General features: G+C 49.0%; 1 protein-coding gene across 1 annotated transcript in view; it reads right to left on the bottom strand.

Annotated features, from left to right (window-relative positions):
* The window catches only part of Arhgap40 (Rho GTPase activating protein 40), a 39191-nt gene extending 18731 nt beyond the window's left edge, over window positions 1–20460 (bottom strand). The window contains exons 1-3 of the mRNA XM_032902441.1: window positions 20327–20460; window positions 4740–4936; window positions 387–604 (exon numbers count right to left, since the gene is read on the bottom strand). Of these exons, the coding sequence (XP_032758332.1) occupies window positions 387–604; window positions 4740–4936; window positions 20327–20460 (549 nt within the window). The remainder of the gene's footprint in view (window positions 1–386; window positions 605–4739; window positions 4937–20326) is intronic.
* Between the last annotated feature and the right edge of the window lie 2001 nt (window positions 20461–22461).

Here is a 22461-nt window from a genome sequence, read left to right as displayed (position 1 = left end):
AGCAACTGAAGCCCTGAGGGGCTGAGTTACTTAGCCACGATCCCACAGCAGCTGAGCAGATGGGAAGAAATATGGAGGCCTGACTGTCTAGCTTCGAGCCTGTCATTTTAACCACAGGGTTGTGCCCTTCCTATGGCTCCCAGAAAGAAGATGCCCACAACTTGATTATCAGGCTTCGGTGCCAGCAGAACATACAAGTAATACGTAACAACCGAAAGCGTTAAGTTTGTATTGGTAATGACTGCGACAGAACCTAAGCTTGCAGATGCATCCAGGGACACGGTGGCAACCAACACACACGAACTGGGCAGGGCAGCACCCAAACACCCCCACCCAGCACATGACACACTCTTGTGCCCAGGAAGACAGCTCCTAGTGGCTCTTACCCTTGACGTGAAGACCCCAAAGATATCCCTGACGTCTCTGATGGGTGCCTTCTGTCGCCTTCGGGCTGAGCGGGCATAGATGTCTAGCCGGCGGCACACAGCAGCCACCTGGGTCTGTGTCAGTGTAGACAGGAGTCCCTGGTGATCACCATCCAAGCCCAGACCACCAACAAGGCCTGCCAGGCCTGTGTCCTGTAGCCACTGGGATTCAGCGTCCCCTTTGACCGACAGAGGGAGGACATCAGATAAACACATAGAACTCCATATGTAGCTTAGCCATGCTCGATAATGTAATAAAACCACATGTTCATACAGATGTGAAGAGATTCTGCAGCAGTCATATTGAGGCACATCATTCTCCCCAGGTGAGAACTGGGGGCGCTTGCAACATTGGCCAGCAACCAGATTTAAACTCGGATGAATGGACTCTTAGAGGCAGTAAGCCGGGGAGGGCCCCATGCACTCAGGTTCTGGAATATAGGCACGAAATTACTTCCACTCCCAGTTCTGGCAAAGACACTAACCACAGGGTCACGGATCTCCAGCTGTGCACAGCATGGACCCTCTGTCCCAGACCTTTATATGTTGGAATAGTGCTCTTGGATGGGTTTCATGCCAGGATCCCACTGCAACACCATGCTGGGACTGGAGTTTCTGATCCCACCTACTGGGACTTTGTCCCAGAAGCTTAGGCCAGGGGCTATGATGCTGCACCCAGGCCACTGGTCCCGGCTAACCTGATTTGGTACTTTTCAGACCACCGTGGGGAGATACTGCCTTGTCGTGAACTCCAAGCATTCACCAAGGAAGCTGTGTAGAACTGCGAGAGGGCTAGCCGAGACCTCATGGGTTGAACAGGTTAGTCTGGAAGGAGTTCATGGTTTCAAAAATAACCAAACAAGAGTCTGGGAGATGGTTCAGTGGTTAGGAGCACTGGATGCTTTCCCAGAGGACCCCAGTTTGGCTCTCAGCACCCACGTGGTCTGTAACTCCAATTCCAGAGGAGCTGATGCCCTCTTCTGGCCTCTGTAGGTTCCATGCACACATGATGCACAGACAGACATGTAGGTAAAGGGCCCATACACATAAAAGTAAATAAATCTTTAAATACCGTAAGTTTCTGTAAGGTACTCTAGCATAGCACTAAGAAAGGTAATTAATCCATTCATGTAATGTTAATTTATAGCTAATTATTACTAAGTATTTCCCCTTCGTCACCAACTATACTTTTAACTTTTGTGTTGTTTTTGGTTTTAAGCTTAGGAACAACTTCATTAGAACTTAAAAAGAAAAAAAAACCCAGGGGCAGGCCAGTCATAAACCTTAGCAGCTGTCCAGAAGAGGGAGGGAGAGGGGAGGGAGAGGGGAGAGGGAGGGAGAGGGAGGGGGGAGAGGGAGAGAGGGAGAGAGGGAGACAGTGAGAAACAGAGACAGAGAGAGAGAGCATGCATTGTGCAGTTTGAGTTAAACTGGCACAGAGGTCAGCCTGAGAGAACCAGCAGAGAGAAACAGAGACAGAGAGACAGAGGGAGACAGAGAGACAGAAAGACAAAGACAGAGAGACAGAGAGAGAAACAGAGAGAGACAGAAAGAGAGACAGAGAGAGAGTGACAGAGAGAGACAGACACAGAGAGAGACAGAGACAGAGAGAGAGAGTGCCATGCTGTTTGAGCTAAACTGGCACAAAGGTCAGCCTGAGAGGACCAGCAGGCACTGGTAGGTGGAGAGCTTTAGAGAATGAATGGTAAACACCAACTCCTCCCAGCGGAAGCCTAGGCTCTGGGCTGCGCTGGGAAGAAACAGACAGAAAGGGAGAAAACAGGAAGTCAAGCCTTCCTGGGTACCAACTCAAAGGAAGGCAGACCCAGCAGAGCTTTTCAGTCTAAGAATGGGATTGTGAGAGGAGAATTCTGTGTGCTAGTGAGAAAACCCCAAGATAACAAGGCCAGAGTGCTGTGGTCTCAGTTTCTTCAAGCCATGGAGGGTTTTTTGGGGAAGGATGTGCTTTCCCGCCTCTCCCAGGTATAGTGGATAGGAGTGAGCTCTCGTCAGATTATTCATCACGATTAGCTATTGTCATTTGTCCAGACGCTCCTACGGGAAAACATGGTTTCCCCACATGCAGCTTGTCCTTGTGGTTGGACGCTTTCCTCACGTGACTCTTCTTAACCCTCAGAGTATACCTTGTCTGACGCTCTGAATAAAGCTGGCTATGAGACTTTACTCTGTCTTATTGGGGGCTCCCTTCTCCCAGGTCCACCTACTGACAAGACAAGATCGGTAAACAGAAGGGACTACCTCAAGGCTGTTGTAAAGGAGCAGCATCCCTGTGAGAGGAGTATTTGCCATCACCTGCCACAGGGAGGAGTTAAGAGGAAGATGAACCACAGAAAGGACCAGCAGGAGCAGGGACAGGAGAAAGCATCAGCTGGCTATGAGAAAAGCAGAATGATGTGCGTGTACAAACACCAGTACAATGAAGCCCATCATTCCTGGGCTGGAGAGGTGGCTCAGTGGTTAAGACTGCTCTTCCAGAGGTCCTGAGTTCAATTCCCGGTACCCACATGGTGGCTCACAACCATCTGTAATGGGATCTGATGCCCTCTTCTGGTGTGTCTGAAGACAGCAACAATATACTCAAAATAATCAATGTAAATATTTTATATCTATATTATTAATATATTATGTCATATAATAATATAAATATAAAATAATTAAATAAATATTTTTAAAGAAAGAAAGAAAGCCCTCATTCCTACACTAACTAAAATAGGACGATGGTCATGGACTACATATGCTCTTAGCTCCATCTGTCCCGAGTCTACACAACTTCTCTGTTTATTTTGCTGTCTGAAGAGGCTCCAGCCTTCTCATCCCAGCCCATGTTGGGTTTTGGATGCGCTTGCTGGCTGTAGAGCAAGGCAGGCAAGCCCATCTCCTGTATCCACCTCTGGCCTCACCCGCGATTTGCATATCTTGGAGGCCCTGCACCAAGAAATCAGCAGCAGCCTGTAAAGGCCTGAAAATCTCAAATGCCCGATTTGACCAACCGAGGCCCATGAAGCGTAGGCCAAGTCAGAGGGTTTCCATGTGGGCAGCACCATCACACCCTCCTCGCTCCCTCACTTGCCAAACGAGGAAGGATGGGGCATTGGGAATGTGGCCAGCTGTTCCAGATGCCAGCACGCAGGTGACGTGGGAGGGGCTGAGGATGCCCTGGCCTTATGGAAAGTGCATGGTGGCCGGGAATGAGCCACTGCTATGGTACTGTCAAGGCATGAGAATTGCTACAGCAGTGAACAGCATGGGCCAGGAGTCCTGGGGTTGTCAGAGTACTGCCGTAGAGAGGGAAGCAAGGAAGCGCTTTCTGAGCTCGGCTAATGGCTAAAGGCAGATCATCTTGTATGGTGCCTGAACAAAGAATATTCTAGAAAGAGGAGGCAGCGAGGACAAAGGCAGGGGTATGCTTTCACGGTCAGAAACGGCAAGGAGGCCTTGGGGGAGAAGAGCGTGGTGGAGTGACAGACTGGAGGATGAGGCAGAGACAGGCCCCAGGCCAGTTCTGGGAAAGCTCGTGGGCTAGGGGAAATGTCATCCCACCAAGGGATAGGGTCCTCTCCCCTAGACTGTGGGTGCATGTAGGATGATAGGAAGCACAGAGCAATGGTGGCTGTCCCCCAAGGCTGGCTGGGAGCCTCCACTGTGGCTCTTCCTCAGGTTTTACTCTCTAAACCCAGATGTCATGTTGTGAGGAGGCCTGGGCCACACAGAGAGGCCACGTGGAGGCAGTCTAGACCAAGGTCACAAGTGTGGGAGGTCACACTTGCTCCCAGGCACGTAGGTAAGAAGTCCTTTGAGATGACTGAGCCAGATGACCTTGGGCTTGTCACTGAAGAAGATCCAGCTGAGCCCTGTCACCCCCAGAAGAGTGAGACATGTTAACAATGGCTTTGGTGCGGTCACCACGGGGACACAAGACTGCTGGTACCCTGAGAGACAGAGGGAGTTAAGAGAACTGTACAGGGTGCTTAAAATCTGTAGAATGTCAGGTCCTCATAGGCTGGATTCTCCATTGTATCCCAGAGTCTAAACACTCGGCCTGGCAGACAAGAGACACTCAGTAGGTATTTCCTGAATTAGTTCATCAAATGGAGACAAACCGATGGACCTTATAGGGTAATCCCTTTTGACAGTGCAGCAGAAAACAGATGGCAGGGAGCTCAGTGGAGAGACTGCTGCAACAGTCCAAGCAAAAAGAACTCCCCTGTGCTCTAGCTCGTGCCTGGGCCCTGACACGATGCTTCCCTTGGAACAAGGCCTGAACATCCAGCTTGCAGGTCCAGCTAGCCTCACCTTCTAGGAGCTGGCTTCTGCTTCCACCACAGTCTTCCTTCTTCATTTCACCCCTCTGTTGGATCCGTTCCACCCCTGTCCAGAAGCCGTCCATAGACAAGCTCTCTGCCCAGGACAGCCGGGAGTGGGCACAGTCAGCAGGGCGTGGCTTCAGAGGATACCGTGGCAGATTTGTGGGGCCTGTAGAAAGGCCAGGGCTGTGCAAGTAAAAGGAGGGGGTGGTCAGGGCAGCTCAGATCTTTCTAGGCCAGGCCTGGGTCCCTCCTGAAGTTAGTACGACCCCAGATACTAGACGCTGGCTCTTAGCAAATTGACCCGCGACGTTTTCAGAATCTTTGGTCACAGGCAATGCTGCTAATGCCAAAGACAGCTAAAGGGCCGGAGTGCTCCCTTAGCATGGCCAGCAGTCCTTGTTTTGTGTGACAGTCAACCTCAACCGTCAACTTAATAAGAGCTAGAATCACAGAGGGACTGGTGTCTGCAGTCACAAGGGGTGGGAGTAAGGGTCCCAGTCCCAGACTGTCATGACCCAAACTGTGCAGTTTGGGAACTCCTGCATCCCTTTCTTGACCCTCCTTGTCCGTCTACATAACACGGAATGGATCTGCACGTTGTGCAGTCAGATGACTCCAGAATGAGACAGTCAGGCTCCTGGTCCCAATGAATGACAGTCCAGGACTACAAATAAGCTTGGGTTGCTGTTTCTCTGCTCCCATCAGAGCCAGAGGCTTCAACACCTTGGTACTAAAGTGCCCCAAATACTGGCCCTGACACCCACTAGCTGTTGCACCATTAACCAGCCCTGTCAGGTGAGGAGGGACGATACCTCCAGGTTCCTCAAATGAGAAGTGAGTATATCTAGAAAAGTCTATAACTGTTTGAGCTTAGTATTGATAACCAGGCAAGATCCCTCTATTTCTCTGGTCCCTCTAATGAAAACAGTAAATGTCTTCAAGCTTTGAACTGCCCAGATTTAAAAAACCAAACCAAAACAAAAACAAAACAAAAGCCCCAAATCTCTAAATGCTCAATTTAAAAAAACTTCATGAAGACGCTGCTTTACAAAGGCAGGAGAGCTCTGGCCACACAGGAAGAGGACCTGAGATCAGATGCTTGATATCCACCTCGGTGCTGGGTCTGTAACCCTGGTACTCAGAAGGCAGAGACAGTGGGTCCCCAGGGGCAAGCTGGCTAACTAGACAAGACCCTGCCTCCTTTTATACGGTAGAGAGCAACCAAGGCAGACACCCACTGTGTCAACCTCTGACCTCCACACACACACTCTGCAGAGACACATCCCCACACAAGTAAAAACGAGCAAACAGGCTTGTACTATAAAACGGCAAAGGTTAAAAGTGGAAGGAAGGTTGGCTGGGGATGTAGCTCATTCGTAGAGCGCTTGCTTGGCATGTAAATGTGGGATGATGTCATACAGGTGAGGCAGATAGACTGAGGCCTGTCATTGGACGAGAAGGAAGGATGGGCGGGAGAAAAGTTTGAGGGAAGAGAAGGAGACTGGAACAGAAAGGACGAGAGACTGGAGAAGACCGGAAGAGAAGCTGTGAGAGAACATGGAGGCTGACATTAAGATTCCACGCTGTACCTTTACACAATGTGCAAAATTGCTGTTATGCACAAATTGTTGTTATGAATGTTCTTAAAGGATGGATGTGTACAGGGCTTTGTATGTTTAGGTGGGCAATTATATCTTATCAATTGGACCAGAGGTTATTGTGTTGTGTGTTCTTTCTTGTGGCGATTTGATTTTGGGAGAGCGTGTGGCGGCAGAGACACTGGGCCGCCACGGAGTTGGGATGTGTGTTTCTGGCAAGATGTCTACCAGATATCTTGGGGCACTGTGGTGCCAGATCTGGTGGGGGATAAAAGAAAACCTTTTTATATAATTTTACAACAAATTTACAAATTAACAAATTTACATGGAAAAGGCTGTAGGTTCAGTCCCCAGCACAAAACAGACACACACACACACACACACACACACACACACACACACACACACACACACACACGGAAGGGGCAGGGCAGGGTATGGGCAAAGTTGGATGAGCGTTAACAAAGACAATGATCTCAATTCACTTTTAGATTAGGATGCATTCCAGGAAGGGGGAACACTTTCGGAAAGAACTTACGATGGGAATTTTCATGCCTGTAACTGCATGGGAATAGCCAAATCCAAACCCAGCAACCACCCAAGGGAACAAGCACAGATAGAAAACCGTGAACCTGGTGGGATGGGCGGGCCTCTTGTCTAGCCATTTCCCACTATGCACCTGGCGCTGCAGTCACGGCGTTTCGACTACTACAGCTCATCTTCCTAAATTATAGAGGTAAGATCTGGAACTCACGGTCAGCTCCATGGATGTATGACCATACACCCCACCCAGGGAGAGTATGCACAGGAAATTTTTACTCCTGGCTTCATGTTCTGCTGACGTCATACCGGGATGTTATTTTATTTTAGCAAGGGTCTCACGTAGCGTAGATTGGCTTCAAATTCATAGCGTAGTAAAGAATGATCCCGGTCTTCTGGGGTGTGGGAATTACAGGTGTGCGCCACCACACCGAGCTTTCCGTGGTGCTGAGGATCAAACCCAGGGCCCTGTGCAGGAGCCCTAAGGAACCTCACCTCCAGCTCCACCATCTTGGAATTTCAATCATTCCTGCATAAAGACCTTTACACTCTCTTTTACACATAGCTTGTCCTACCTGTACCTCAGCCCAGGCCTCTGGCTGTGCCTCCCCCTATCACTGAGCTCCATCTAGAGCTGTCGACTGCTCCACCCCTAAACGCACTCAAGTGGACGGAAGGATGAGTGTTTCGGGGCCTGGAGGAAGATTTTGCATCTCCTGCTGGCACATAGCTCTGCTCTTAGCTGCCTCTCGTAGCATTGGAAAATTCCCCACATGCATTCGTGTGTTTTCCTGACACTTTGAAAACTAGAGCGACTAAGCCCAAACAAGGGCCAGCCTCGGTGCCACCTTTCGCTAGCTGAGCGGTGAGAGTGGAACAGTCATCCCATGGTGAATTTTCTGGGGAGTTCAGAGAGCGCAAGGGGAAGCAGTTCCTGAGGTCACACTATGCTGTGTGGCCATGAGTCCCCTTTTAGCAAGAACGGAACTTCCAATCACGGAACTTGCTTGGAACTTCCCAACAAGCCTTGGTTTGATGCCAGTGCCTTGTTGCTGCGTGGAGTGTACAGGCATGCAAAGCATGGCTACTTCCGGCTCCTAGTCCGGGTTTAAACACAACTGCGCATGCGTACATGCCCAACAGTAGACCCAGCCAAATTTCAAGTTGATATATCAGTCCCCTGTACGGGGATACAATTAATGTACAGACAAGGAAATAGTACCAGAGAGACAAGGGGAGCCACTAGACTTATCCAGTAAGCAATGGACCAACAGACCCAGAACCAAATACCAAGTTTCAGGTTCAAAAGCTCTTGATGTGTGGTATGTATGTGCTGTGTGTGTGTACAGTGTATGTGTACATGATCGTGTGTGGATGTGTGGTGTGGAGCTCTGTCTCAGTCAATTTCCACCTTATCATTTATTATTATTATTATTATTATTATTATTATTATTATTACTATTACTATTACTATTATGGCGTTTTGTGACAGGCTATCTCTGTGTATTTGAACTCAGAGATCTGCCTGCCTCTGCCTCCTGAGTCCTGGATTAAAGGTGTGCACCACCACCACCATGCCTAGATTCCACCTTCTTGTTTGAAACAGGGTCATCCATTGAGCCTGAAGCTCACTGACCCAGCTAGGTTGGTTGCTCACTGAGCCTCAGGGTTCCCCCCCTGGCTCTGTCTGCAGAGTGCTCCATTACAGATGCAGGCTGAATCGGGGCTGGGTGTTGGGGATTGAACTCAGGGTCTCCTTGTGTGCCAAGTACTTTATCTACTGGGATATCCCCCTGGGTCTTAATACCTGCACTGGATGGTTTTGGGGCCGTGGGTATCGACGAGGGGATCTGAGTGCATTGGCTGCCTCACAGCAAAGCTGCTCCTCTCTGAGTTCCCAATGTCACCTTCTTTTTCTCCAATGTCCCAGGGTTGAGGCAAGGGGCCCTAGAAGTCCTTAGTAGTGGTCCAACCTCACCAATTCTCTATGTGACGGTGGATATGTTTTTACTCTCTGGTCTGGTTTTTGTAACTGTAAAATGCAGCATGGAAATGTCTTGGGGGCCGGAGAGATGGCTCAGTGGTTAAGAGCACTGACTGCTCTTCCAGAGGTCCTGAGTTCAATTCCCAGAAACCACATGGTGGCTCCCAACCATCTGCAATGGGATCAGATGCCCTCTTCCGGTGTGTCTGAAGACAGCTACAGTGTACTCATATATAATAAATAAAGAAATATTTTTTAAAAATGCAGCTCTTTTGTGCTCCGTTCTTTCCAGCTGACAGGAGCAAAGGCCTCAGCTGAAGAGCAGTGTGGAGCTTTGGAAACACACAAAAGGAGCTCAGGGAAGGGAGAGAGAAACTCCTCAGGGGCCAAGGTCAATATGACCCAGGGGCCAGGAATGTGGCACAACCCGGTGAAACAGGACTTGGTAGAGGTGTGGCCGGGTTCCTTGCGAGAAGCCAGTAAGCCTGGAGCAGGACAGGTGGCTCAGCCTGGCACACGGGGAGTGTGAGCCTGTACGCCACAGAAACAGTCACAGCAACAGTGCCATTGTCCTTGCCATAAATGTTAGAGGACATTGGCATAAGGAACAGGCTCTTGTCACAGATGTAGCTGATGTGGCTATAATGGCAGCTGACCCTAACACAGCCCCCCAGCGAACTGACATTAGCATTTGCCTGTGCGAGGCTCTGCTCTGAACCCCACAGTGTGGTTCCCAACCTGACCCTGGCGGATCACTTGTTTGTAATGAGGGCCATCCCTTGCATTAGGATTGTTTAACAGCATCTCCAGCCTCTGCCCAACTGGACACTGAGAGCATCCCTCTGTTGTTGACAACCAGAATGTACCAAATGTTGCCCAGGGAACAATCACTCAGCATTGTGAATGGGGATGCTCCCCACTCACCTGGGTCAATTCAGTCAGTCCTTACTACTTCCCGTTGCTATTATCCCATTTTGCAGATGAGAAAGTAGAGGTGCAGAACAGGAGGGTAGTTCATCCAAGGTTTCCTGCCAAGCCAGGGCAGCCCAGGCATTCTGACCCCATAGACTGTAATCTCCAGCAAGGCAAGTCCCCTGTGCACCTTAGCTGCTAGGTGTGGCTTCTCTGTTATTGGCTGGATATAGCACCTGGATGGAGAGAGAATGCCACCCTCCCACACAGGCCCATCTTGGCTCTGTCAGCTGAAATCCCTGTGCCTGTCACACCTCACACCAGGCACAGGGCTGCTGGTTGGTTTGGGAGCCTCCTCCTGTCTCATAATTGTTGTTATGCAATTATGCAATGCTAAGCTGGGGCGTATGAACTGAGACAGATCCCAATAGGGAATGCTGGGAGCACAACAGGCTATCCCAGCAAGCAACGGACAGACAGATCCAGAACCAAATACCAGGTTTCAGGCTCAAAGGCTCTTGATGTGTGGTATGTATGCATATACGTGCTGTGTATGTGTACAGTGTGTGTGTACACGGTCGTGTGTGGATGTGTGGTGTGAAGCTCTGTCTCGGTCAATTTCCACCCTATCATTTTTTTATTATTATTCTTCGGGGCAAGCCCTGTGGAGCCCAGGTTAGCTTAGCTAACCTCAACCAAACTGGGACACTTGAACAAGAACAGATGATTGTAGATTTTAGAAATGACTGATGGTTGAGTTCGGGATCATTTGTTATGCAGCTGACTAATACAGTTTACTGCTGAGCTGTCAAACCGCTTTGCCAAGAGGGGCAGGAGCCTACATTTTCCCACTCATACACATTCCCAGATGCCACACGCATGGCACCAGCAGTGCGTACACTTCACAGATTCCCATGGCCAACACTAATGGGTGACTCAAGTTGAAAGAAGGGCAGGAATCAGCCTCTGAGAGTGGAGACGTAGCCATCCATAGTGATCTCAGGACATAGCCATGCGCACATGGCTGGGGCAGGGAACCTGGGGTGCATGCCCTTCCATGAGCATGTCACCATGCACTGTCAGGACTCAGCCTAGGACCACGGTATGAATGGCATACCTTTGGCGTCACATCCTTATGACACAATCTGAACCTTATTGTGCAGAGCACAACCTGTGCATCGGAAATGCTGTACTGCCCTCTGTGAGGCCGTACGCATGCGGGGAGGACAGGGGCAGTGAGAGGCTGGTTATAAAGGCTACAGATGTTCGTGTATCACCTGCCAGGCTCCTCAAAGCCCTCTAAGGCAGTAGCTTTCCTTTTAAGACAAAACAATTAAAAACAAAGTGTGACTTGACCGGTGTACTCATTCTTTGAATTATAATGGGCTCACTGGGCTGAGGATATAGCTCGAGCAGAATGTTTGCTTGTCCTGTACAAGGCCTGGACACACATGCATGAATGCACACACACACACACACACACAACAAACACATGCACACAGATGCACACACGCACACACATACATGAATTCACACAGAAACACACATGCATACACACACATGCACACATGCAACACACAATGCAACAAACACACATGCACACAAATGCACATGTGCACACACATACATGAGTTCACAAAGAGACACATACATACACACACATATGCACACATGCAACACACATGCACACATGCAACACACAATGCAACAAACATACATGCACACAAATGCATATGTGCACACATGAATTCACACAGAAACAAACACATGCATACACACGCATTCACACACATGCAGCACACATGCAACATACAATGCAACAAACACATATCACACAAATGCACATGCACACACATACATGAATACACACAGAGACACATATGCATATACGCGCACACGCACACACACACACACACACACACACACACACACACACAGCATTCATCTGTCCCTGCCTATGTCTTCTATTCCTTCACACAGGAAGCCAGATGGAACCTTCTTTTCTTAAACTGCTCTTGTTGGATACCTTGTGACAAGGAAAAGGAGCTCCCGTGGCATGGAGGTGTGTTCAGGACACCCTGGGAGCAGGAACCCATTACCTCACTGTAACCCTGTGAGCGCTCAGTGCACACGGAAGCTTCCAGACGAGAAAGCAGCACCACATCGGATGTTACCATGAATGAAAACTAGGTGCCAGTATTCAGAAGATGCCATGTGTGAAACATAAAATGCCATCCGTTAGTATTTCATAGTGGTTACGTGCGAAAATGTTCTGGAAACACCAGGCGAAAGATGTATTAACCACATGAAGCAGACACCACACCCAAATCCCACCAAAGTCTTCCCTGTGTCCTGATGTGTTGTCACCTTGATGGCCCGACCAACCCACAGGGCTCTGGGGCTTACGGCTATCTTTAGGGAAGGAGGTTAAGGAGAACTTTTAAAATCTCTGAGAGGAACTGGAGGTGGTTCTGTGAGTAACGTGATTGCAGTACAAGCATGAGGACCTGAGTTTGGGTCTCCAGAACCCAGGAAAAGCCCCAAATGGTATACACACTGGAACCCCAGCGTTGGATCAGGGGACATGGAAAGACAGACCCCAGACTTGCTGACCAGATAAGCTAGCCAAACAGTTCACGGTAGAACCCAAGAGAGGAAGACACCTGACGCTAACTTCTGGCATTCACACATGAACACGTATGTGCAATTACACACAGGAAACACATGCACACGCAAACCCCACCCATGCTCAGTTTTTTGTTTGTTGTTTTTGAAGAAAAACAATCTCCACGATTTGTAGGTTTTCTCTCCAAACAGTGGCGTGCTTGTAGATGACCAACACTGAAGGTCTTCCTGGCTCTTAGGTCTTACGAGGGCCATCCTTGTTTCCAAAACACCCCCTCCATGAAGCAGCCGGAAACCAGTGTTGTGGTAAGAAAAGCACCGGCTGCTTACCTTGAGGGCTTGGCTCTCACCTTGCTTCATTGTAGGATTCTTACCTTTCACCACTTCCCTGGGCTATTCAAGGGCTTAAGAGGCAGACTGTCGGGGCTGGGAGGTGGCTCGACGGATAAAGTGCAACCTGAGGACCTGAGTTTGGAGCCCCAGCACCGACCAGAAAACCAGGTGTGGTAATGCGTGTCTTTATACTTGGCTGGGGATGGGAGGATCCCAGAGGCTCAGAGGCTCTCAGTCTAGCAAAAGCGGTGAGCTTAATTTAGTGAAAGACACTGTGCTAAAAGAAAAAATAAGGCAGAGAGGGATACAAGAAAAACCTCAAGCGAAACTCTAACTCCACACCCAGATGCACAGGCAGGCACATACCATACACACACACACACACACACACACACACACACACACACACACACCTCAGAGAGGTGTACGCATGCACACACATATACCACACACATACACATGCATATACCACACACACAAATGCATATATACTCACACAAATGCATACACACACACCTCAGAGAGGTATATTCATGCACACACATATACCACACACATACACATGCATATACCACACACACACACACACACACCTCAGAGAGGTATACGCATGCACACATATATACCACACACGACATACACATGCATATACCACACACAAAAAAATACATACACACACACAAATGCATACACACACACACACACTAAACAAACAAATACAATAAAAAAACTAGACGACAGTGCCTTATCTAATTTAGAAAGAGTTTCCAGAAATCCAGAATAAAATATCAATAGGCTAGGAAAGTTGATATATTCCGCTCACTTTGGAAATGAGGCATCAGTGCTCTCTTTGAAAGGAGGCAGAACCCCCAATGGGCAGGAAAACGTACGTTCGAACTGGTGAGATATTTCGCCCACCAGAATGACAAACAGCTGAGGAAATCCTCAGACCTGGCGTGAGTGTGAGTCGCAGCAAAGGCAGTCCAGTCTCACATGAGCAGCTGCTGAGGAGATGACAGAGTCACGGGTGTCTGAGGAAAGGTGTGTAAACAGGGTCCACACTGCAGGCGGGAGGAAAATCCCAGAGCACTGGTGGGCAGCACCCTGCAGACCAGCCTACAGCCGACAGCCTTGGTGCCTCTGCCCAGCTCTGGGTCCCACAGTGGAGATCCCCGAGGATGGTCATGTGAATGACAGCTACTCTCAGAGTGGCACAGATCTGAGTATCAATGGGTGGGCTTGGAGAAGAGGGGCTGTCGGAAGGAGGGTGTGGATTCAGAACTCTAAAGGAAACTATCTAATGTTGCAGGAAACCATGGGCGCTGAATCTGCTGTTCCCATGGCAACAGGCCTCCAAGCATGCTCCCTTTGACCGCTGATGGCTGAGGTGCATCATTCACTGCGTCAGTCGCTGTGCCGAGCATAGACTCCATTTTACCCTCACAGGGAGCCCATGTAGGCACTGCTGCTCGCAACCATTTAAAGCCGAGGAAAATTAGGCTCCAAGGGGTTGAGCCATCTCCCTCAGAGGCCACGGCCGGCCAGTGATGAAGGCACAGAGATACAGGTTGACCTTGTCACCCCCACTGTGCTCTTGTGAGTCACTCTGATCTTGCATCTGCAGACATAGGTAACTGAAGCATGAGTTAAGGATGTTAAGGGTGATTTGGCTCATGAGCTACTTGGGTGTCGTCAGCCAGGTTACCTAGCTATAATTGATGGAGAGAATCTGACAGTCACTCTAGGATCAAAATGAGTCTTCCTGCCTCTTGGCTCCGGTTTGGAAACTCTGCCAGGGACTGAGTATGAGAAAAGCTGCTCAACCTATGGGCAGCGATCTTAGAGGGGCAAAGATGGGGCTGGAGATCAGCTCAGTTGGTAGAAAGCTTGCCTTGAGAGCACTATCAGACCACTAACACCGCCAAAATGGTGTACTGCTGTGCACGCCTGTAATCCCAGTGCTCTGAGGCAGGAGGATTACAATCCAAGGTTGTCTTCACCTACATTCTGAGTTTAGGTCAGCCTGGATGGCATAAAATACTGTCTCAAAAGACAGACAGACAGACAGGCAGCGTGCACACACACGCATGCATGCACGCACACACACGCACACACGCACACACACACACGAATGCACTGCAAGTATATTTGGATTCAATTAACAAAAACTAAATATTACAATAACTTAATGTCAAGAATGCCTTTAGTCCTAGCATTCTAGAGGCAGAGGCAAGCGAGCAGGTCTACAGAGTGAGTTCCAGGATACCCACAGCTACATAGCGAGACCTTGTCCTTAAAATAAGGACTGGAGAGATGGCTCAGAGGTTAAGAGCACTGACTGCTCTTCCAGAGGTCCTGAGTTCAAATCCTAGCAACCACACGGTGGCTCATGACCATCTGTAAAGAGATCCGATGCCCTCTTCTGGTGTGTCTGGAGACAGCTACAGTGTACTTATATATAATAAATAAATAAATCTTTAAAAAGTAATAATAATAATACCAGGAAATGAGGGAAGGAGATGGTACAGAGGGTAGAGGAGCTGGCTGTGTGAGCCTCACGACTTAAGTTTGATTCCCAGGACCCACATAAACATGGAAAGACAGAACTGACTACACAAAGTTTTCCTTTCAGTCCACATGTGCTCTGGTAAATAGCACATGGCATTAGAAAAACAAACAAACAAAAACGACCCTTACTGAAATAAAAGTTTAAAAACAAGAATGCCAAGACATATTTCAATATCCTCAGAGTTTACATTTCAAGGTCAGTGATCCCTGTGGAGGGAGTTTGTCACAGGGAGAAATCTCCCAAGGTACAGCATCGCAGGACACCTTACCACAGCACCCCAAGGAAAACAAGAGCCAGGGAAAAGGACCCCAAATTCCACTCAGAGGAGGCCACTAAACAAGGCACAAGAGGAGCAGCCAGGCAGCTGTGGAGAGGCGGTCGACCTGTCATCAGGTAGAAAGGCTGTTCACTGGTAGACGGCACCATACACCAGGGATTACATGCACGTGTGTCCACAAATACATGCAGCCAGATCATGAAAGGATCATCTGTAATGTCTTAGCTACGTAATGAAGAGCTCCCTGCAATGGTGGTAAAACCTCTGGCAAAAGCAACTTAAAGGGGTTGGGGATTTAGCTCAGTGGTAGAGCAAGTGCAAGGCCCTGGGTTCGATCCTCAGCTCTGGGGGAAAAAAAAAGCAACTTAAGGATGGAAGTCTTTCCTTTGGCTCGGGGTGGGAGAACGTGGTCCATTCTGGCACTTGGTTACATTGTATCTGTGGCCAGAAGTGGAGTGGTGGATACTGTGTCTTCTTTAAAATTTTTGTCTGTCTGTCTGTCTGTCTATCTATCTATCTATCTACCTATCTATCTATATATGCACTTTGTTACATTGTATCTGTGGCTAGGAAGTGGAGTGATGGATACTGTGTCTTTTTTTAAATTTTTGTCTATCTGTCTGTCTATCTATCTATCTATCTATCTATCTATCTATCTATCTATCTATCTATCTATTTTGTGACAGGGTCTCACTATGTAACTCTGACTGACCTGGAACTCTCTATGGAGACCAGACTGGCTTTGAATTCACAGAGATCTCCCTGCCTCTACATCCCGAGTGCTGGAGTTAAAGATTATGTGCCCAAGACCAAGTTTCTTCTTGATGTTTTCTAGGGAATAGTGCCTGCCTCCCTTGAGGGTAGGTCTTCATCCCTACTCAAGACAGCCCCTCTGAGGCATGCCTAGTTAGAGGAATGGAATCTAAACAATCCCTCATAGTGGTGATGGGGTTTTATCTCCTAGTAATAACAGATCCCATCACCATGACAACACGAACCATCACATAGACATTCTACATATACCTTTACATAGAAATATACATTTATGTGTATTTACCAAGCATAACATCCTACAAGATGTGCACTAAACCATTCTTGGTGACTGTCCCTGTGGGTTGGAGGTGGGAATGACAGGTGAATTTTGCTTCTAATTTTTTTTCACAGTTTACACTGCTTTCTCATGGCAGTCGTAGGTACAAGTCAATAAACACTGGTACCCAAAGAGGTCAAAATTACTCAGCACGTCCTTGGTTCACAGAGAGCTGGATGAATGGATGATGTGATAACTAGGACCACAGAAGTGGATACTGCTTTTAGGACTGCAGAAGTGCATCCTGCTTTTGGGAAATGAAGCCACAGTCACAGACATACAGCATATGCTGTCCCCACCATGAAACTACGGAAGTTCTCTACCAGAGGGCACTGGCCGCCTGTCCTTCAGATACACTGGCTTATGCTATCAGATAGCTTGTGTTGCCCTGATTTCGAAGCGTTGATGCTCTCACAAAAGCTAGGCAAGAATCAGCAGATGCTATACAGCATCTTGGCTCAGTCACTGCTCACCAACCGTGATGAGTGGCTGCCAGGAGCAAAGTCACCACATGGCTGTGGCCAGTGAGATGGCTCGGCCGGGAAAGACGCTTGCCACCAAACCTGACAACCCGGGTTCCATCTCTAGGTCTCGCAGGGTGGGAGGAGAGAGCCAGCTCATGGCAAACTGTCCTCTGACAACCCCCACACACATACACACACAAGTAAGTAAGTGTAAATATTTGCTAGTTTCCACGTGGGAAATGGAACTTTCTTTGCGATTTGGGGTAGCTAACAAAATATATTTCTATGGAGGAGTGGAAAGAGATCCTACCAAAGCCACCTTCATAGATGGGACTTTAAGGCTCCTCCCAAGATCAACGTTGTAATGTTGTACGGTTTTTAAGATTCTGTGCCTTGGCCCTGTTCACTTTGTGGAAAGTCCTACTAGAAGGACCACTGACTTGTGCCGCATGCCGATGCGAACCTTTTGTCTTCCTCCCAGACTACGTGTTTCGACTTCCACCTCCCTGCCCACCAGCAGTGAGATTTAATTCATCGAATGACTATTTCCCTAACAGATCTGAGGGGCCAGCCCTAGACTGCCACATTCAGACACACAGATGAGGGGAGCCATGCTGGATAGAGTGTGACCTGAAGGTGGTTGTGGCCTCACTGGAATTTTCTGGATAAATAAGTGATTGAGTGAATGCCTGGTGAGAGGAATAGTCTCGGTGCTGGGAGACTTGATGCGGTGACTTGTGGACGGTATGTAATGCCTAGCCTAGAGGGATGCAGCCACAACCATCCCCGGGAAGTGGTTTTCAGTTGGGGGACAATGAACTCCATTCTCAACAGAGAAAGAGAATCTGCTGCTCATCGTCGATGGTTGGAGTTCACTGTATGCCCGCTGATCATATACTTAATATCACCTTGATGAACAAAACTATCCATATATTGCACACAGGAGGACATGTTTTCGGTGGTAATTTATTATTTTTCAGTTTTATTTGTGTGTATGAGTGTGTGTGTGTGTGTGGTGTGTCTGTGTGTGTGTATGTGTGTATGTGTCTGTGTGTGTATATGGGTGTGTGCCTATGTGTGTATATGGGTGTGTGTGGTATGTGTGTGTATCTATGTGTATATATGGGTGTGTGTGGTATGTGCATATCTATGTGTGTATATGGGTGTGTGTGTATGTATGTGTGTATGTGTCGGTGTGTGTATATGGGTGTGTAAGTGTGTATGGGTGTGTGTGTGTGGTATGTGTGTGTGCCTATGTGTGTATATGGGTGTGTGTATGTGTGTGTGTATGTGTGTGTGTGTGTGATGTGTGTGTGTCTGTGTGTATATATGGGTGTATGTGTGTGTGTGCATATGGGTGTATGTATGTGTGTGTATGAGTGTGTGTGGTATGTGTGTGTCTATGTGTGTATATGGGTGTATGTGTGTGTTTGTGTATATGGGTGTGTATGTGTGTGTATGGGTGTATGTGTGTGTGTATGTGTATGTGTATGTGTGTGGTGTGTGTGCCTGGGTGTGCACAGGCCAAAAGTGGCCTTTTGTATCAGGTTTCTGCCTCCACGTCCTGCACCTGATATTCTCAAGACTGCGCCTCTTGCTGGGTCTGCAGCTCCCAGTTTCAGACAGACCGGCTGGCTGGCTGATGAGTTTGGGATCCACCTGACTTTACACAGCTCTGGGGTTAGAGGCGCACAGCACTGCTCCTGGCTTTTACCTGCATGGATCTGAACTGAGGTCCTCATGTTTGCACAGCGAGCACTTCACCCACTAAGCCATCTCTTTGGGCCCCTTTACTGGATTTTCTTTAAACACTTAAAAAACTATGACCATGCTGGGCATGGTGACCTCAGCACTGGGGAGGCTGATGCAGGAGGACTGAAAATTCGAAGCACGCTCAGGCTACGTGTAATAAGAGGGCGTCTCGAAGACGATACAAATAAAACTGAAGACGATGCTTACATAACCCTGTTGTCTGGAAAGCCGCCGTTCTGAAAGCGAGCGCGCCGCTCTTGTTGCTCTCGTATTGTTGTAAGTAAACAAAGGGGATGCTATGAAATTTCACTCTTAAAGGATCGTTCACTCGTTCATCCAGCCATAATCGCCGAGCACATTCAGCGGCCGGACGTTCTCACAGTTGGATCAGGATTAACAGACTCAGGAGATTAAGGCCGGGGTGGGAGAAAGAAGAGCGACCTTAGTAGTCAGGCTGTTAGGTAGGTTGGTAGAGAGTGTAGGTAGGTCGATAGAGGGATGGACAGACAGATGGGTTGGACAGATAGATGGCTAATGATAGAATGGATGTATAATAGATACACAGAATAATGGGGGCCCCTCGTTCAATGTTCACATTTGATCCCCAGAATTCGTGACTATGCTCTGGCGAGGTGGGCATGGGAGGAGCCTTTACAGACACGGCTGTGATTGGTCAGGCCCTCAAGAGGAGGGAGAGCCCGGATCATCTGAGTGGGCACGAGGCCATCACTGATGTCACCCTGTTAGTGGCAGAGGCAGGCAGGAGAGGCCATGGGGACGGAAGGGAAGGTCACGGCCAAGAGTAGAAGGTGCCCGATGGTGGCATTGCAGATGGAGGAAGGCTGTAAGCCAAGTAACATGTGGGCCCTTAGAGGCTGGGAAAGGAAGCCAGGTCTCAAAGATAGTAACTGTTGCCTCACATCTCTGAGCAGCAGTAGCAGGGAGCCAACCCATCTGACAGACTGACCGGGGGCAAAGTGGACAGACAGACAGGTTTCACCTTTTGAGCCCATTTCCCACTGACAGGACCGAGCCCCCACACTTCCCCCACAGGCGCTCAAGGAATGTGCTATGTGGCACAAAGATCTATGTGTATGTGTACCACTCCCAGCCAGATCCCTAAGCTCGCCCCATCTGAGAGGACCAACCCCGCTTCCTGAATCTCATCCTGGGGAAGGGCCACCTCCAGCCTCCAGCCAAATGTGTCTTCAAGCCAAAATGTGTGTGGCAGGAGCTGTCACACCTGTAAATTATCCATCCAAGAATGGATTTTGCCCAGGCTAGTCCCCAGCATCACTTAGAATCGCTAAGAACCAGGACCAGCCTAAAGGTGTTCTTGCCTCACAGAACTGTTGTGAAGACTGAAGTGACACCTGTTCCCGACACATAACAGATCCAATCCTCCCTCCACCACCCTTGACACCGGTACCTGCAGCCCAGGTGGGCCCATCGCCCTGGTTGCCTGGAGATGCGGGCTCGTGGGATCCGGGGACAGGGTGAGGCCAGGGGCAGCAGAGCCAGCCCCTCCATCTGGGCAGCAGGGAGAAGGGACGGCTCTGTCATGGACAGGCACACACGGCTACTAATGCTACCTCTGGGACAGAATGAATCACGGTGAGAGTCGGAGGAAGGTGGCAGGGCCTGTGGCACACCCTTCCAAGACACCCCCATATTGAGGTGGGGCTGACTCAGCCAGCACCGCCTACAGGCAGGTATGTGTGAGCACACACTTCTTGGCCCCTAGCCAAAACAGAAATGACACAAAAAAGAAGCAGACATAAATTAAGCATGTTACACATGCCTATAATTCCAGAAGTTAGACGGTAGTGAAAGAGTATGGTGAATTCAAGGTCAGCCTGGGCTGACCTTGAGATGGCTTAGCAGTTAAGAACGCTGGTTGTTCTTCCAGAGGCCTGAGTTTCGATTCCCCCGGCACCTGCACGGCAGCTCACGACCATCTGTAATCTCCAGTTTCAGGAGATTCAAGGTCCTCTTCCGACCCATGTGGGCTTTATATGCAAATAGTACAGGCATATATGCAGGCAAAATATCCATTCACTTTTTTTTTTCTAAATCTAAAAGAAAAAGAAAGATTAAAAACCAATCGACAGGGGTTGGGGATTTAGCTCAGTGGTAGAGCGCTTGCCTAGCAAGGCCCTGGGTTCGGTCCTCAGCTCCGAAAAAATAAATAAATAAATAAATAAATAAATAAATAAATAAATAAACAATCGACAGGCCAAACACATTTGCACCAGACAGAAAACATGCTATTAGTGTGGGCGGTCTCAGCTCCCGCAACTTTCCCAATTTCAAAACCAAACCAAACGGAACGAATAAAGCTAGAGACTGGTGGTGGCCTGAGGCTTCTCCTTGGCTTAGTCCCTTCCCATAAGCCTCTGGGAGCTGTGGCTTCCTCCTCTGGGAAATGGGGGTGGTAACAGTTGCCAAGATACAGAAAACAAGCGGGCGGACTGTACCAAGAGTAGGCAACGGGCGGTGGGACCCAGGGAGCAGAGGAAGCAGCACCCAGGAGCGGCAGAACCAGAGGTTCCCCGGGGCCTCCTGGGAACCAGCAATAGAACTGAAAGGTGAAACAGCGGGGACTGAACAACTGGACAAAAAGGCTGAGGGGGAGGAACTGGGGACTTAACACCCTGCCTCGCTGGCTAGGAACAGCCACAGGAAAGCTTCTGGATAGAGGCAGCTCGGGGCATGTGGGCAGGGGTGGAAAGGAGTTCCTGCAGGGGGTGTAGATGTGCACCTCTGGGTCTTCTGAGGATCATGAGCCCCTCCTCTCTGACCAGACCACACAGCCTCCTCACACGGAGACCTGGCTCTCTCGGCCAGTGACCTCCTCCAAAGCATATTTACCTTCAAAGAGAGAGGTCCCAGGCACTGCCCAGTCAGGAAACCAAATACACAAGGAATCAAGAAATGGAGTCAAAGAAACTGGAAATATGGTCCTATAGGAGCCCCAGGCCTAGAACTATGCATGGTCCTACATCATGGAAAAAGGGACCACGGGAGCTCGAATTTGCAGGCGGCCCTCGCTGGTTCAGTCACACCGCACAAAAGAACAACTAACCACCTTCCCAGCACTCCTTCCTCAGAAGGAGACAAAAGAACCACACATCCCAGGAAGCGGAAGGAGGTTGGGTCCGACTGCTGCGGAAGCTCCTCCCTGTCTATAAAGTGAATCTGCGTGGAGGACAGGCATGAGGCTGGCGCTTGGAGCTTTGTGTGAGGAACACAGTAGGTGCTTAATGAAGAATGGGTGCATCGGCGGGTGGGCAGGACACACGTGTGAACAGACGGACGGATGGATGGACAGATGAGAAAATGACTGAATAAGGGGTTGGGGAGATGTGCATTGGTTTAAGAGAACTTCTGCTCTTCTGTGGGTTAGATTTGCAGTTCCAACGCTCACATTGATTGGCCCACAACCACCTTCAATTCCAGTCCTAGGGAATCCAATGCCCTCTTCTGGCCAGTTTGAGCACCTGCCCACACATGGTGTACATATGTACAAACACACACACACACACACACACACACACACACACA

This window comes from Rattus rattus, chromosome 5, assembly GCF_011064425.1.
Source record: "Rattus rattus isolate New Zealand chromosome 5, Rrattus_CSIRO_v1, whole genome shotgun sequence".
NCBI classification, from domain to species: domain Eukaryota; kingdom Metazoa; phylum Chordata; class Mammalia; order Rodentia; family Muridae; genus Rattus; species Rattus rattus.
Note: the sequence above shows the minus strand (reverse complement) of the source record. Positions and strands in the feature narration are given on the sequence as shown.